The following is a 16,311-nucleotide window of genomic DNA, read 5'->3' as shown; positions in this document are numbered from 1 at the left end:
GATCAGAGAGGGTAAGATCACTGTTTCCCAGTAAGGGCTGGAGGAGTATGAGGAAAAGGGATGAGAAAGTGAGTATTGGGTTTACCTCTAGAATAATGGGACTGGAACAATCCCCTAACAAAGCTGAAGTCTCTGTAATTTGAAGGTGATTTACTTGCTACTTAAACCAGTCTTTCCAGCTCTTGCTATGCTTCCTTCACTCTTCCAGAAACTAGAGCCTCTCTCCAATAGGAGTTATTTTCCATTGAGTCTCCTCTTCTCTATTCTTTCCCATGAATTCTAGGTTCCTGTTTGATTTCCTGTCCCATCATTTATTCATTACCCACTCATTCGATGTGTGTTATGCATGATTTGCCTTCTTTGTCCCTCAAGTGATTGGATTTTCCTATTATATTCCCTGTTTTTCCTGGCAGATTTGACTTACTGATAGCACTTACTAGTTCTGTGTTGCTGTTGTTTTCCTTTAGTGTCCACAATATACCTACAAATAATGTAATTATTTCTGGCATTCGGTATTCAGGCTAATATCCATTCCCCAACTTTCTTACTAATCTATATAAATATTCAAGAGAATATTGACTGATTGAAGTCAGAGTAAACTGTCTTGGCTTGCTCACAAATTTAACAGAAGTAATTTAGTGTCTTAATGTAGAATACCCTGTTGGCTGCAATTTTAAACAACTATTCTTTATCCGGTTAAGAAATTGACCGAAGTTTCTTCATGTAGCAAGAGGCTTTTTCCAGGCAGCTAACCACAGTAATGGCTGTTACATTTTCTCAAATACTTCTTCCATTGTGATTATGGTTATGATTCCTCTTCATTTCTCTATTTTTGAGATGCATACTTTTAGCAAACACCCTAGCATTAAGGAACTTTCCATTCCTGAAATACTTGTGTTACTTGTTTATGATATATTACTCTTTTTAAAGAGGTATGACTGTGTTGTATTTAACCTTCTTATTTTATTTTATTTATTTATTTTTTTTTTTTGGTCTACATTTAATCATATGTTGAGCTTAAAGATTCCTTTGTAGTGTTATAGTGGACACTTTTGGTTTCAGTCATTATTATACATCTAACATTTCATGTGTTGAACACCTGGTAAGTGTAGGCACCAAGTATATCTCTAGAAAGACAATGGAGAGCAAAAATAGTCATGACCTCTGACCCACAAATAAACATAAAATCACCAACATGAGAGGCACATTTAGGCATAGTATAGGATGTTCCACTTGTGCTCCTCACGTGCTCTGTCTGTCCTGAACTTCACTGTCTGCTCTCCTTCTCACTGGCCTCTCAAAAATGTTCCATTACTAAGCTCATCCAACCATGAGGAAAGTGCACATTCTGTTCTCTCCACCCCAAATGAGTGCCCTTTCCTTATTTCCCTTGATGAACAATTGCCCATCCTTACTCTTGCAGTTCAAGAATACAATTTCAGAAAAGACTTTTCTATGCAACTCCCCAGACAAAATTGGTTCTCAATAATTGTTTCTCTCTTTAATTAATTGCACTCTCTAGGCATTACTAATAACAAGGGCCTCTTTCAATCATGCATAAAGTAAACATTTACTGTCATGTTAACTTTGCCTTTTAAGTTTTTTTTTTTTATGTTTATTTATTTTTGAGAAAGAATGAGCAGGGGAGGAGCACAGAGAGAGAGAGAGAGAGAGAGAGAGAGAGAGAGAGAGAGGGAGACAGAGAATCCAAAGCATGCTCTGTGCTGTCCGTGTAAAGCCCAATGTGGGTCTTGAACCCACCAACTGTGAGATCATGACCTGAGCCAAAGTCGGACACTCAACTAACTGACGGAGCCACCCAGGCACCCCTTTGCCTTTTAAGTTAAAAAAAATTTTTTTAATGTTTATTTATTTTTGAGAGAGAGAGGGAAAGAGAGAGAGAGAGAGAGAGAGAGAGAGAGAGAGAGAGAGAAAGAGAGAGAGAGAACATGAGCAGGGGAGGGGCAGAGAGAGAGACACACACACACACAGAATCTGAAACAGGCTCCAGGCTCTGAGCTGTCAGCACAGAGCCCGACCTGGGGCTGGAACCCACTAACCTGAGATCATGACCTCAGCAAAAGTGAGATGCTTAACCGACTGAGCCACCCATATATATACATATATATATATATACACATTTTTTAACTTCTATGAATATATAGAAGTTTATATATGAATATATATATATATATATACACTTAAAAAAAATTTTTTTTATATTTATTTATTTCTGAGACAGAGACAGAGCATGAGCAGGGGAGGGACAGAGAGAGAGGGAGACACAGAATCAGAAGCAGGCTCCAGGCTCTGAGCTGTCAGCACAGAGCCCGACGCGGAGCTCGAACTCACAAACCGTGAGATCATGACCTGAGCCCTAGTCGGTTGCTCAACTGACTGAGCCACCCAGGCACCCCATACTTTTTTTTTTTTTTTTTTTTACAGGGCATAATAAACACCTTTATTACATGACCGAAGATAGGAAGGAGGAAGATTTATTTGCCTTTCCGGGCTTTGATTTTCCTCAGATAGAACTCTAGCTCCTTGCCCTCCAGCACATAGCCATCTGTTTGGCCACACTGGCCTGGTCTTGAAGCAATGCATGCAAGAAGCTTGCCCTGCTGGAACCGCTCCTCCAGAAGACCGCTAATTTGGCATTCTTTTTCCTTTCATCATATTTCTTCTGAATTTTCTTTGATCGTTTTTTGTTTAAAATCTCCTCCTCCCCGGGAGTCAGCTTGGCCCCCTTCTTGTGGCCCGGGGGCAGTGCATAGTGAGACCCGTACCACTGCCGGTACTGTGTGCTATCAATGAGCACGATACGTTTCTTCACCAAGGCCTTGGTGCGGACCAGTTCGTTGTTGGATGCATTGTAGACAACATCAATAATCTTTGTTTTGCGCGTACAACACTCAGAGCCCCAGGAGAAGTTGCCCACGTCCAGCCTCAAGACACCTTACTGCCTCTCCGAATTCGGACTGCAGGTATACGGCGGGGGCCAATCTTAGTGTCGGCAGCGGGGCGTCCCAGCTCCTACTTCCGCGTCTCGTGGTAGGGCTTTCTCTTGCCCCCGGTCTTGCGGTGCTTGTGCCAGTTGTCCCGAGAGATGCCCATAGCTCTCGGCGCTGGCTGTGAAAGGGCTAAAGATATTTTTTAATCTTTTAATTTTTTTTGAGAGAGGGAGAGAGAGCATGCATAAGCTGGGGAGGGAGGGAGAGAGAGAGAGAGAGAGAGAGAGAGAGAGAGAGAGAGAGAATCTCAAGCATGCTCCAGGCCCAGGGTGGCATAGAGCCCTATGTGGGGCTTGATCCTGTGACTGGGAGATCATGACCTAAGCCGAAACCAAGAGTCGGATGCCTAACTGACTGAGCCACCCAGGTGCCCCAATTTTTGCATATTTTTGATGAAATCTATTGATTATTTTTCCACAATTAAAGTGCTAATTTTTAATATAACACACCCCTGCTCTAGAGTGAGTGCACATGAGCACATGCTCCCATACAAGTTTCGTGTTTTGCTTTCATGTGTGTGTGCTTTTGTTTCACCTTTTTTTAAAATCTATGTAGTCCACCTGCTCTTCCCTGTTCTTGGATGAGTCCACTTGGCAGTTGGTATTTGAAAGAGGGAGGCATAGGATCTTCATTAATTAGAAGTACTTGATGGTGTTCAAAAGAGCTACCAGGCCTGCTGTGTTTATAATGATCAGAGTTCCACCTCTGATGGCTCTCTCAGTTTAATATTGATAAGCAATAGCCATATAAGACAGACAGACCATAGTGATGGTAAGGACAGAATCTCACATTTATCAAGTGTCCACAGAATGTCACAAGAATCACAGTAGAAACATTACGTGCATCATCTCATTTACTTCACTCACCAGGCTTATGGTGTAGGGAACACTTATCACTTCCATTGTAGGGGTGTACTATCTGCAGCTATGAGAGATTAACTTTCTCAGGGTCACACAGAGAGTAAGTTGGTAGACCAAATTTCTATTCCAGCAAGTCTGACTCAGATCCTATGTTCTAAACCACAGCTGTATGCTGTCTTTTGGGAGAGTTGTGTATCAAAAGTAAAAAGGAATAGGTTGATTTTAAAAAGCTATCATTTATTGACCAAAAAACTATCATTTATTTACTGCACCCAAGCCCTTTGAATCCTCAAAGAAGTTAATATCCATAACCACATATTTAGAATGAAAAATAATAAGACAATAGTTATGTCACATTGATATGAAGCATAAAATTAAGGCTATTTGACTTGAGAAGACACATTGAGTAACTAGTATACAGGTCTTTGAATAGTGGAGATTATCAAAGAAAGACATTCAATGTCTTCAGTTATTTTGAATGGTCATATCATAGAAGAAATTGGTTTATGTACATGGCTTCAAATAGAATTAGACCAGTGAATAGGAGATAAAAAGAGATGTCTGCTAAATTTTTAAAAGGATTGGGGCGCCTGGGTGGCGCAGTCGGTTAAGCGTCCGACTTCAGCCAGGTCACGATCTCGCGGTCCGTGAGTTCGAGCCCTGCGTCGGGCTCTGGGCTGATGGCTCAGAGCCTGGAGCCTGTTTCCGATTCTGTGTCTCCCTCTCTCTCTGCCCCTCCCTTGTTCATGCTCTGTCTCTCTCTGTCCCAAAAATAAATAAACGTTGAAAAAAAAAATTAAAAAAAAAAAAGGATACCTAAGAACATTTAGATTGAAAATGAGCTACCATTTGACTGAGTGAATCTTACCTTTGGAAGAACTAATGGAGGGTGAAGGATGTCCACCTAAACGTGGTATTAGAAGGGCGCCTGGGTGGCTCAGTCGGTTATTGACTGAGTCGGCATCTGACTTTGGCTCAGGCCAATGATCTCGCGGTTTGTGAGTTCGAGCCCCGCATCGGGCTCTGTGCTGACAGCTCAGAGCCTGGAGCCTGCTTCGGATTCTGTGTCTCCCTCTCACTTTGCCCCTCCCCTGCTCATGCTCTCTTTCTCCTTCAAAAATAAATAAACATTAAAAAAATTTTAAAGATGGTATTATAAAGGTAATGACTGGCTGATGTCCCAGTTGGCTAGGCACTAAATATTTCTTTTCACTCCTTCTCTAGGAGACACATCAGACACATGGAAGCAGGAAACCATACCAGAGTATCAGAATTCTTCCTCCGGGGCCTCTCAGATGACCCAGAACTGCAGCCCCTCCTCCTTGGCTTGTTTCTGTTCATGTACCTAGTCACTGTGCTAGGAAACCTGCTCATCATCCTGGCCATCCTCTCTGACTCCAACCTCCACACCCCCATGTACTTCTTCCTCTCTAACCTGTCCTCTGTTGACATCTGTTTCATTTCCACCACTGTCCCGAAGATGCTGGTAAACATCCAGGCACAGAGCAAAGACATCTCCTACCCTGGATGCCTCACTCAGCTGTATTTTTTTATGATTTTTGCTGGAATGGATGGTTTCCTCCTGACCGTGATGGCCTATGACCGGTTTGTGGCCATCTGCCACCCCCTGCACTACACAGTCATCATGAACCCACGACTCTGTGGCCTGCTGGTTCTGGTGTGTTGGCTCATCATTTTCTGGGTCTCCCTGATTCATGTCCTACTGGCGAGGCGGCTGACCTTCTGTACAGGTACGGAAATTCCACATTTCTTCTGTGAAGTGGTTCAGATTCTCCAAGTAGCCTGCTCTGACACTCGTATCAATAATATCTTCTTGTATGTGTCGACTGCCATACTGGGTGTGTTTCCTCTGACTGGGATCTTCTTTTCCTACTCTCTGATCGTCTCCTCTTTAATGAGAATGTCCTCTGCAGCAGGAAAATATAAAGCATTTTCAACCTGTGGCTCACATCTCTCTGTGGTCTCCTTGTACTATGGGGCAAGCTTGGGGCTCTATCTCAGTCCTGCTGGGATCCATTCTTCCCAGAGAATCCCAATTGCCTCAGTGATGTACACTGTGGTCACCCCCATGCTGAACCCCTTCATCTACAGCCTCAGGAACAAGGATGTGAAGGGGGCCCTGAGAAGACTCCATAGTCGTGGAGCCCTTTGTCCATGATGGGCCACTGGCCTCAGAACCAAGTAGACATTGTGAGCTCCAAAAGGCAAATAATTGTGCATATAAATCTCTTGGTTTTCTTCCTCCCCTAAAAGACATGCCTCACTTCTTCTATTCTCAAAATCCCCATGACTTTGCCTTCATTTGGTTTTGGTTTTGTATTAGTTTCTCCTCAATAATCTCTTCAGTTATTCCTTTTTTCGTTTGTCTTCCCTGTTTGCAGCCCATAACATTCTATCTTTGGTTAGCTTTCCTACAGTCATTCCTGAGATTTTTAATACTTGATGTGAAGCACTTATAGCAAGTGCCTGCATGGTTTCCTCCCAAAACTGTCTTCTCAAATGCTGACATCCTTCACCTTAATTTGGTTGTAAGTTTGTTTCTCCCTGGAGGAAACAGAATGGAAACCATACAATAGTCATAACCAAAGTGCTTGCCATATCAAGACTGTGCTTGTTGATCTCCAGCTGTAAATTTATGTATTTGACATTTACTTAAGATATTTTCCCTCTTTTTCAAAAAGATTGAGATTGGGATGGATCCCAACATGGAAACCTGAATATGATCCCATGCTCCTAAGTTTGCTATCTTAGTGTTCCTGAAAACACTGATGTGGATTTTCAACTTTAAGAGTAGGGATCTTGATTTGAAACCTCATTTGTTCAGGTTTGTAGGCAACATATTGCATAGGATATCACTGAGATATTGCCTCATATTTGTCTTTCTTCTGCCTTCTTTCCTTCCTTTCTTCTTGTTCTCTGCCCATTTCATGTTCTATTGGACCTTTATTTCCCCATTATTGTGGTTTTAAGATATGCCCTCAAGATCCTAAAACATGTAATAATGATTACAATAGACTAAGACTATTTTGGGGGGAGAGTATTCATAGTAGGTATTATCAGGAGTTGTAGTTACACACTTGTGAATCGTATTCAGAACTCACTTCACTTGTTAAAAAGAATTTTGATAGAAATGAGTCTGCAGTGAAGAATGGAGTAGTAGAAGATACCAGCATTTCTCCTTCGTTCCCCGGGATCCTTTTACTTTCTCCGCCGCATAACAATGTTATGACTGCCAATGTTCAGCAACAGGTGCATGGGGGTAGAAGTAACAGGGAAGTATGCCCCAGCATGGACAGATCTTGATGGAGAGGTGTGAGGCATACCATCTTCTTTACTCCTTAGCTGTGATAATTCTCATATTTCCATTTTGTGCCAATTTCTAGTATTTTCCCACAGGATGAAAACTCTGCTCACTTGTTGTGGGAGCTGACTTATGGTATGCTTTATTGGATATATTTTGTTCCCTGTATCACTTCTCCTGTCTCTAACCCACGTCCTTGTTCCTTACTTCTCCCAGTAAAGCACTTGCACATGAATCATTGGCTCAGTGTCTGTTTCTGAGGACCCCTAATGAAGTCAGGTGGTAAAGACTGTGAAGGGAATTAAAACAATATCATAGTTGGAATTTTTGGTATTGGGACAAAACCAAACTGAACAAAAAACAAGTATTGGAGATATATCTATATCTATATCTATATCTATATCGATATAGATATAGATATATATACATACATATATAGTTAGATCTTGAAATTACTGAAAAAAATAATAATTTTTCAATAATATTGGGGTGGCTTCAATTCACTTTGATTCCATTAAGTTTCTAGCAGTGTGTAATTATTGTCTAATTTGTAATTTGTCCCTACAAATTGAGGAGGGGACCAAAGAGGTAAACATGATTGTAATACGGAGTGGTGAGCATAATAATGTTGGTGTATAAAAGAACCTATTGAAAAGAAAGGTAAAAAGTTTTCAAGTCATCTTGAGTAATTCCAGAGAAAATATTTAAAAATTTATTTCATGAGGGGTGCCTGGGTGGCTCAGTAGGTTAAGCGTCCAACTTTGGCAAAAGTCATGATCTCATGGCTTCATGAGTTCAAGTCCCACATTAGGCTCTGTGCTGAACATCTTGGGGCCTGGAGTCTGCTTCGGATTCTCTCTCTCTCTCTCTCTCTCTCTCTCTCTCTCTCCCCCTCCCACCTTGTGCTCTGTCTCTCAAAAAATGAATGTTAAAAAAATTTTTTTAATTTATTTAATGAAATTGAGGTATAATTTGCATACCATTAAATTCACCCATTCAAAATGTAAATTCAATAATTTTAGTAAACAGAGAGTTATGCAACCATCACCACAATGCAGTTTTAGAACATTTCTAACACTCCAAAATGTTCCCTTGTCTCCATTTGCAGTTAATGTCCACTCCCACCTAGTCCTAGGCAATGCCTTATCTGCTTCCTGTCTCTATAAATTGGCCTTTTCTAGATATTTTATGTAAATGGAATCATATAATATGTGGTCTTTTGATTCTGGCTTCTTTCACTTAGCGTAACGATTTTTGAGGGTTATCTATGTAGAAAACACATATCGGGGCGCCTGGGTGGCGCAGTCGGTTAAGCGTCCGGCTTCAGCCAGGTCACGATCTCGCGGTCCGTGAGTTCGAGCCCCGCGTCGGGCTCTGGGCTGATGGCTCAGAGCCTGGAGCCTGTTTCCGATTCTGTGTCTCCCTCTCTCTCTCTGCCCCTCCCCTGTTCATGCTCTGTCTCTCTCTGTCCCAAAAATAAATAAACGTTGAAAAAAAAAATTAAAAAAAAAAAAAGAAAACACATATCAGCATTTTGTTTCTTATGTTTGCAGAATAATACTCACATGTATAAATAAATGCAGCCCTATTTATCCAGAGTTGGTAGACACTTGGATATTCCAGTTTGGGGTTATGATGGGTGAACTTTTGCATGTGTGTCTCTGTGTTGACACGTGTTTTCATTTCTTTGGGGTAGACAACTCATGGTGTAATTACTGAGTCACACGGTAAATTTGCATTTCATTTGTAAGAATCTGCTAAACTGCTTTTTCAAAGTGGCTTCGCTACTTTGCATTCCCCCAAGAAATGAGTGATGATCCACATTTTCCACATCATCACCAACACTTGGGATTCAGCAAAAACTTCTTGTGGGAGAATACACTGAGCACTGAGCACCAAATGATCACTAGAAGTTTAACTGGAGAATGGGTTGGGTAGGAAGTAGAGACAAGAGTGGGAACTAGAGGAGAAAGGAACCACATACACATTAACATGGAGAAATTCAAGACCGAGGTGTTTCAGGAGGGTATATGGTACTGATGACTGAGTTACTGGAAATAAGTCTAGATAAGTAGACGGAGGACAGACTATTGAGAGTCTACTTTGATATATTAAGGATTTGAAAGCAATGGAGCACTGGCGCCATGCGTAAACACAGGTGTAGCATGAGGACCTTAGGATTACTCTGAGTGGGAGAAAGTGGAGGCAGAGGGGACAGTTAGGAGATGGTTGAAGTGGTCGAAGGGAGAGATGATGAATGATGAGGCTGTGACCTAGCCAGTGGCAATAAAGTGGGCAGATTCTGGAAGAGAGGTGTATTAATTTCCTTTTGAAGCTGTAACACGTTGCCATTAAGCTGAGTGGCTTAAAATGACACACATTTATTATTTTATGTTTCTGGAGGTCAGAAGTCTAAAATGCATCAGCAGGGCTGCTTTCTCTCTGGAGGTGCTTGAGAAAGTTTGTTCCCTTACCTTTTCTAAATTCTAGAGACCCCCCCCCCCCATTTGTGGGAGTTTCAGCAAAATCCCAGAAGAGCCTGAGAATGCAAAGGGGCATTTTGAAAAAGTAGACCTGTGCCCGGGTGGTCAGCTCACTGACCGTGGTCCCAGGTACACACCTGGAAACAGCCATAACCCCATGTGGACTTGGCTACAGCCCCATTTGGCCATGGCACCAGCAAAATCCCTCAGGCCCTGGAAGGAGACACATCCACCCATGCCTCAGGTAACAGGCCTGCTGACCTCACTCTGAGAGGCAGACCTTGAACAGCCAGCCTATGACCCAGCTCTAGTCTCTCTCAGCTGTGGTCTTCCCACAGAGGAATCCAGAAGGATTGGTGTCCATCTGTGTCCCTGTAGATTTTGAAGCAGCCCACAACCCAGGTCCAGACTCTGAGACATGATGTAGGAAGAATCATGCCCACAGAGGGACTGAGGGGGAGCCCCATCCATCAGTGCCCACTGAGGCAGGCCTACAGGACTCGGTCATGGATGTGGAACCTAAGGCAGCTCTATGACATGGCTGCAGCTCCTCTGAGCTGCGTTGTGGAGCTATTCACACATGGCTAGTGAGAGAGCCATACCTTTCCACACAACTGGGAAAATAGCCAAGCTAATGAGGGACCATAAGGCAAGCTGAGGGTCAAGCACAAGCTAGCACAACACACCCCCCCCCCACCAAACCCTGCCCTCCCCCCATCCCGAGGTGGGATGTGTGTGATATTCCACAGGCACTCCTGGCTGCCCAAGAACAAAGGAAAGGAAAGAAAACAAATGGTTAACTGATACAGATCACAAACAAGACAGGAGTCTCCATTAGTTTACAAATGTCTTAGTAAGTTACAAGAAAAAGGCAATCTTATCAATAGCCTAATCTCCAGAAACCTGTGTACTCAGTTTCCTAGAGCCCTGATATCACCCTCCCCTCCAAAGCGATAGGGGGAACAAAGGCAAGAAGGAGATGACAGGTAAAATTAAATTTCTTTCTAACCAGCAGCCCAGTAACAAATGCTTGAGGCAAATACAGAGTATAACAGTTCTCCAGCGACTTCCTACTGTCTTAATGTTAATGCATTACTAGAGGGAAAACAACCTTAGCTTGACAATAGCAAGACCCCCGGCATCTTGTGAGTCCTCTTTAACACGTAAAAGTCCTTCAGGAGGCCCTCCTTTTGCCTTTACCTCCCCCAACTCCACAGTATATAACCTGCCACTCTTCACAACCCCAGTGCAGCTCTTTCTGCCTATGGATCCTGTCCCTGTGCTTTAATAAAAACCACTTTTTTTTTTGCACCAAGATGTCTCAAGAATTCTTTCTTGGAAATAGGCTCCGGACCCCCCACCACTCCAAAACCCCACCACTGCCACCTGTGGACCCTGAAGACCCTGTGCCAGCCCTGACCAAGGTCCTGGAGGCAGTCCTGTCTTCCCAGGACCCAGATAAGGTCCTTTTCCCTATTAACAGGATTTCCAGCCACAGGCCCTTCTACAGATCCAGGAGCTGTGGTATCACACGGCTCCAACCCCACTCAACTATGATCCCAGAGGCAAGGCCACCATCCCTGAAACCCAGCAGAAGATCTTTATCTAGTGAAAGAAGCCTCTAAATTAGATGGAAAGAAGTGTTTGCTCCTTCAAACGCACAGACCCTAATACTAATCCCACCTGTCTGCATACACTACCAGCTGACCTGTGAAGAAGGCCAAGCTGAACACCTACTGCATAACATAACAACAAATATTACCTAACATTATATATTTACCATGACATATTAAAACATATAAAGCTATCACAATCAAGAGCGCGTAACGCACATACATAAATATATTAATATATTAGTAGTACACAAGAGTTCTCGAAACCAATGTGTCCGACTTCTGGCTCAGGTCATGATCGCACAGTTTGTGAGTTCGAGCCTCGCGTTGGACTCCATGCTGACAGCTAGAGCCTGGAGCCTGGAGCCTGCTTCAGATTCTCATTCTCTCTCTCTCTCTCTCTCTCTGCCCCTCCCCCATTCATGCTCTGTCTTTCTCTCTCTAAAATAAATAAACATTAAAAAAATTATAATAATTGTTTTTTAAATAAGAATGGAATTCCAGGGGCGCCTGGGTGGCTCAGTCGGTTGAGCGTCCGACTTCGGCTCAGGTCATGATCTCACGGTCCGGTGAGTTCGAGCCCCGTGTTGGGCTCTGTGCTGACAGCTCAGAGCCTGGAGGCTGCTTCTGATTCTGTGTCTCCCTCTCTCTCTCTGCTCCTTCCCGGCTCATGCTCTGTCTCTCTCTCTCTCTCCTTCAAAAATAAATAAAAACATTAAAAAAAAATTTAAAAAAAAAGGATGGAATTCCAATTCAGTATGCCAAACGGTTTATCGATAAGTCGTCCTAAAACAATTAGCCATGTTCTCTGGAGGAAAAAAATGTGACTGGATCCACTATCACACACTACATGTCAAAATAAATTCCATTCAGATTAGAGATTTAAATGCCGTTAAATATGTTTAAGAAGAAAATTATAAAATCTGAATAAAATCTACCGTTTGAAGAGACTTTTTAAATCCAAGCAGGAAATGCAGATAGTCTTATAAAAACTGCAGAATTGCAGATGGATTCAATGGAATTTTTTCTGGCCATCGTTTTGGTGTCTGTTCCATGAGACAACCAAACTTATTTTGACACCAAAAATGATGATTCTCATAGAGGGACATCAAATGACTTCCTAAAATTTACAGATGGAATCAAGGCCAGAAAGAAAAACCATTACTACCTGGCTCCCAGTCCTCTACTTAGAATTCTAGACCACACTGCCTTTCCCACAAAAAAAAATCTGCTGATACTGAAATTTGTGAAGAGTGTGTGACTCACCTTGTTGTAGGTCGTGTTAGGATGTCCCTGGAAGGGGACCCTCTCGCCAGCGCGCCCGAAGAAACTGAAGGGCAACCAATCACCGAGCGCCAGCACAACCCAACGGAAAGCCCCGAGCAGCTCGCCAGAACGAACTGAAGGTCAACCAATTACCGAGCAACAGCACAACCTGGCGCGAAAGAAAGACCCACCCGAACCTAAACCCGGAACTGCTGCAGCTGAAAAACCCTACCCCACCATACCCGGGGGCGACTTCCCCGACTCCTCTCACTCCTTGAGTCACGGAACCTCGCCCGGAACCTTAGTTCCCAATAAAGCCTTAAACTGCAAAAATTCTTTTCGACTCTAACTCCTATCTTTACCCCGCCCAACGCCTGACACTAACAGGTCGTGATCACTTATGAACTTCGGACAGCAAAAACAGGATCAAAACAAGTTTATTACGGCCGGGCCAGACAGGGAAATACAACAGGTCCCGAAAGTCTGGCCCCGAACAAGCTTTGGGAATGTCTCATAAAGGCTGTATCGACCACTCGGGTTGCAAAGGGTGGCAGTTTGAAAGGGCGGGCACCAATCACACAGTCCTGAAGAATTTTAAAATATAACTTGTTGACTCTAGCTAGTTGAATGCTGAATCATGTTGTTTACAATATTAGTCTTCTATCTAGTTCGAACAGAATGCGGTGCCTGAGAATGGGGAAGGGTGATTACGCCAAACAGCAGGTTTACAGAAGCTCAAAAAAGCAGTTAAGAGGGAGTTTTATCTCTCAGCAACTCAGCAAATGTGGTTTTAAGCAGAACTAATATTTTGGGAACAGGAGAAACACTTCTATGAAAGCCCAAAACAAACACTGGTTCAGCATCTCACACTCTGTGGTCCTTCTAAGCTTACATAGGTCATAGTTTACTCTTGGGCTACAGGAGGCTAGCTATGTTTGCCCTTTACAACCTGAATCAGTCAACCAACAAACTCAAGAGCAGAGTCCTATAGAAATTCACACTGCTGGGGCGCCTGGGTGGCGCAGTCGGTTAAGCGTCCGACTTCAGCCAGGTCACGATCTCGCGGTCTGTGAGTTCGAGCCCCGCGTCGGGCTCTGGGCTGATGGCTCAGAGCCTGGAGCCTGTTTCCGATTCTGTGTCTCCCTCTCTCTCTGCCCCTCCCCCGTTCATGCTCTGTCTCTCTCTGTCCCAAAAATAAATAAACGTTGAAAAAAAAAAATTAAAAAAAAAAAGAAATTCACACTGCTGAAGATGTTCCAATTGCTGCAGAAGTGCATGCAATTTCTGAAGATTATGATATAGAGACAGAAAACAATTCCTTGATAGTCTCCACAACCAAACTGAAGGGGAGACTCCAGCTAAGCTTTCCAAAATTCTTGGCAAGAGCCAAGCTTTGAATGTGATGGCCCAGCAGAAGTAGCCTTTACTGAGAGCTAATAGCAGTGGCATCTAGAAATGTGAACTTTGTGAGTTCAACAGTAATGAGGGACCATAAGGCAAGCTGAGGGCAAAGTACAGGCTAACAGCACCTCCCCCCCCCCCCCCCCCCAGCCAGGTGGGATATGTGTGATGGTCCTCAGACACTCCTGGCTGCCTAAGAGCAAAGGAAAAGGACAGAAAACAAGTGGTTAAACTGACAGGGGTCTCCTTCAGCTTACAGATAACTTAGTAAACTGCAAGAAAAAGGCAATCTTATCCATAGCCTAATCTCCAGAAACCTATAGACTCTGTTTCCTGGAGCCCTAATATCACCCTCATCAAGATGTAAGGGGGGTTTAAGTGCTTGCCATGGTGATGTGGGAAACTAAGGCAAATGAAAAATCAAATTCCCGGGGAACCTGGGTGGCTCAGTCGGTTGAGCGTCCGACTTCGGCTCAGGTCATGATCTTGCAGTTTGTGAGTTTGAGCCTTGTGTCGGGCTCTGTGCTGACAGCTCAGAGCCTGGAGCTGCTTTGGATTCTGTGTCTCCCTCTCTGTACTCCTTCCCCCCTCATGCTCTGTCTCTCAAAGATGAATGAACGTTAAAGAAAATTAAAAAAAAAAATTAAATTCCCTTATGGCCAACAGCCCACTGACAAGTCCTTGAAATAGGCAGAGTGACCTCCCTCTAGGAGCTCAGCTGCCTTGATGATGACACTTTGCTAGGGGCAAAGGGTATCTTGGCTTAACATTATCCTGTCTGCCCCGCCCCAACCAGGATCCTGTGAGTCTATTTAAACACATAAAAATTCCTTTGCAAACCTCCTTTTTCTTTAACCCCCGAGTATATATTGGCAATTATACTCCAAGCATATGGCCCCTGATATACATCTGAAGGCTCTCATGGCTGAGGTTTTACTAACAGTCATAAATGATGTTTTCCTAACAACAGCCAGCCCCTCAAGACCCTGGAAACCTTGCTTCCAAAATACCTTAGAGACTTTCTCTATCCCTGACCCCCTCCCAACCTGAGGATATATAATGAGTTACCCATCACAACCCCAGTACAGCTCTTCATGCCCATGGGTCTTGTGCCTGTGCATTAATAAAATCACCGTTTTGCACCAAAGACATCTTCCAGAAGTCTTTCTTGACTGTTGGCTCCGAACCCCACCATTACTCCCAAAACCCTATCAGCAAATATTTTTCTGATTTAAATCAGCATATGATCCTGAAGCATAAGCGTACTGATTCAGATGTGTGTCAAGCATGCAAGGACAGTTTCTCTACCAACGTGCTTCTGATCGAACACGCAAACTGCGTGAAGACGAGCCCTACATTTATAGACACTGTGACTATAAAACAGTGATTTTTGAGAACCTCAGCCAGCACACTGCAGACACCCATTTTATTGACCACCTTTATTGGTGTGAGCTGCACAATGTACAGTTCTCCTCATGCAGTGACCTCGACCTACATTTCCGGGAGCACAGCTGTGATGAATGGTACTTGTGTCAGTTTCGTGAGCATGAAACAGTCGATCCAGAAGACTTCCACACCCATGTGGTAAGTGGACATAACTAAAGAGTTAATCATAAATATAACCACGGAGAAGATGGACAGCTACAGCCTCTTCGGCAAAATTACCTCTGACAAATGTAAAAACTTCTTTGTATGTCAAGTATGTGGTTTTCGGAGGAGACTTCTTGCAAATGTTAACAGGTGTTGCTACAGAGATACTTAAATTTCTCCTCATGCTTGTGATGACCGGGAAAGGCTTTTCAAGGATGCTAGAATATTGCAAACAGTTGAATTCACCTTTATCTGAAGGGGTTAATTTATGTCAATATGGTGAATATTCGACAAGACAAACTGAAGAACTTAATATTCATCTAGATTTCAAGCACTAAGATGACTTACCTTATAAATGTAGTGACTGCTTCATGGGGTTTAGGAAGTGAGAGAGAATTAAGAAGTCACCTTCAAGTCCATGAGACAACTTGATTACTTTCTTTAACTTCCATAATGTTAATGTAAAATAATAAATTTGAGTTTTATGGGGATGTTTAAAAAAACAAATGTTTGTACAGTAAAAGATGAAACATTAGGGGTGCCTGGGTGGCTCAGTTGGATAAGCATCTGATTCGATTTTGGCTCAGGTCATGATCACACCGTCCTGAGATCAAGCCCCCCATTTGGGCTCCAAACTGGACATGGAGCCTGCTTAAGGTGATCTCTCTCTCCCTCTGACCCTCCTCCGCTCTCTCTCTTTCTCAAAGATGAAACTTTAACATAGCAACTGAGATGACCAGTTCTATAGATACATAAAACACATTT

At 43.1% G+C, this 16,311-nt stretch overlaps 1 protein-coding gene and 2 pseudogenes across 1 annotated transcript; 2 read left to right on the top strand and 1 right to left on the bottom strand.

Moving 5' to 3' along the window:
• Nucleotides 1-2,443: 2,443 nt before the first annotated feature.
• On the bottom strand, nt 2,444-12,638 carry LOC125150018 (40S ribosomal protein S8-like; annotated as a pseudogene).
• LOC125150061 (olfactory receptor 7D4-like) lies at nt 5,103-6,050 on the top strand. The gene has a single exon (XM_047829385.1). The coding sequence runs from the start codon at nt 5,112-5,114 to the stop codon at nt 6,048-6,050; it is 939 nt and encodes a 312-aa protein (XP_047685341.1). The 5' UTR covers nt 5,103-5,111.
• LOC125148286 (zinc finger protein 639-like) lies at nt 10,993-15,978 on the top strand (annotated as a pseudogene).
• The last annotated feature ends 333 nt before the right edge of the window (nt 15,979-16,311 follow it).

Source organism: Prionailurus viverrinus, chromosome A2 (assembly GCF_022837055.1).
Source record: "Prionailurus viverrinus isolate Anna chromosome A2, UM_Priviv_1.0, whole genome shotgun sequence".
Taxonomy (NCBI): Eukaryota; Metazoa; Chordata; class Mammalia; order Carnivora; family Felidae; genus Prionailurus; species Prionailurus viverrinus.
This window is presented reverse-complemented; position numbering and strand designations above follow the sequence as displayed.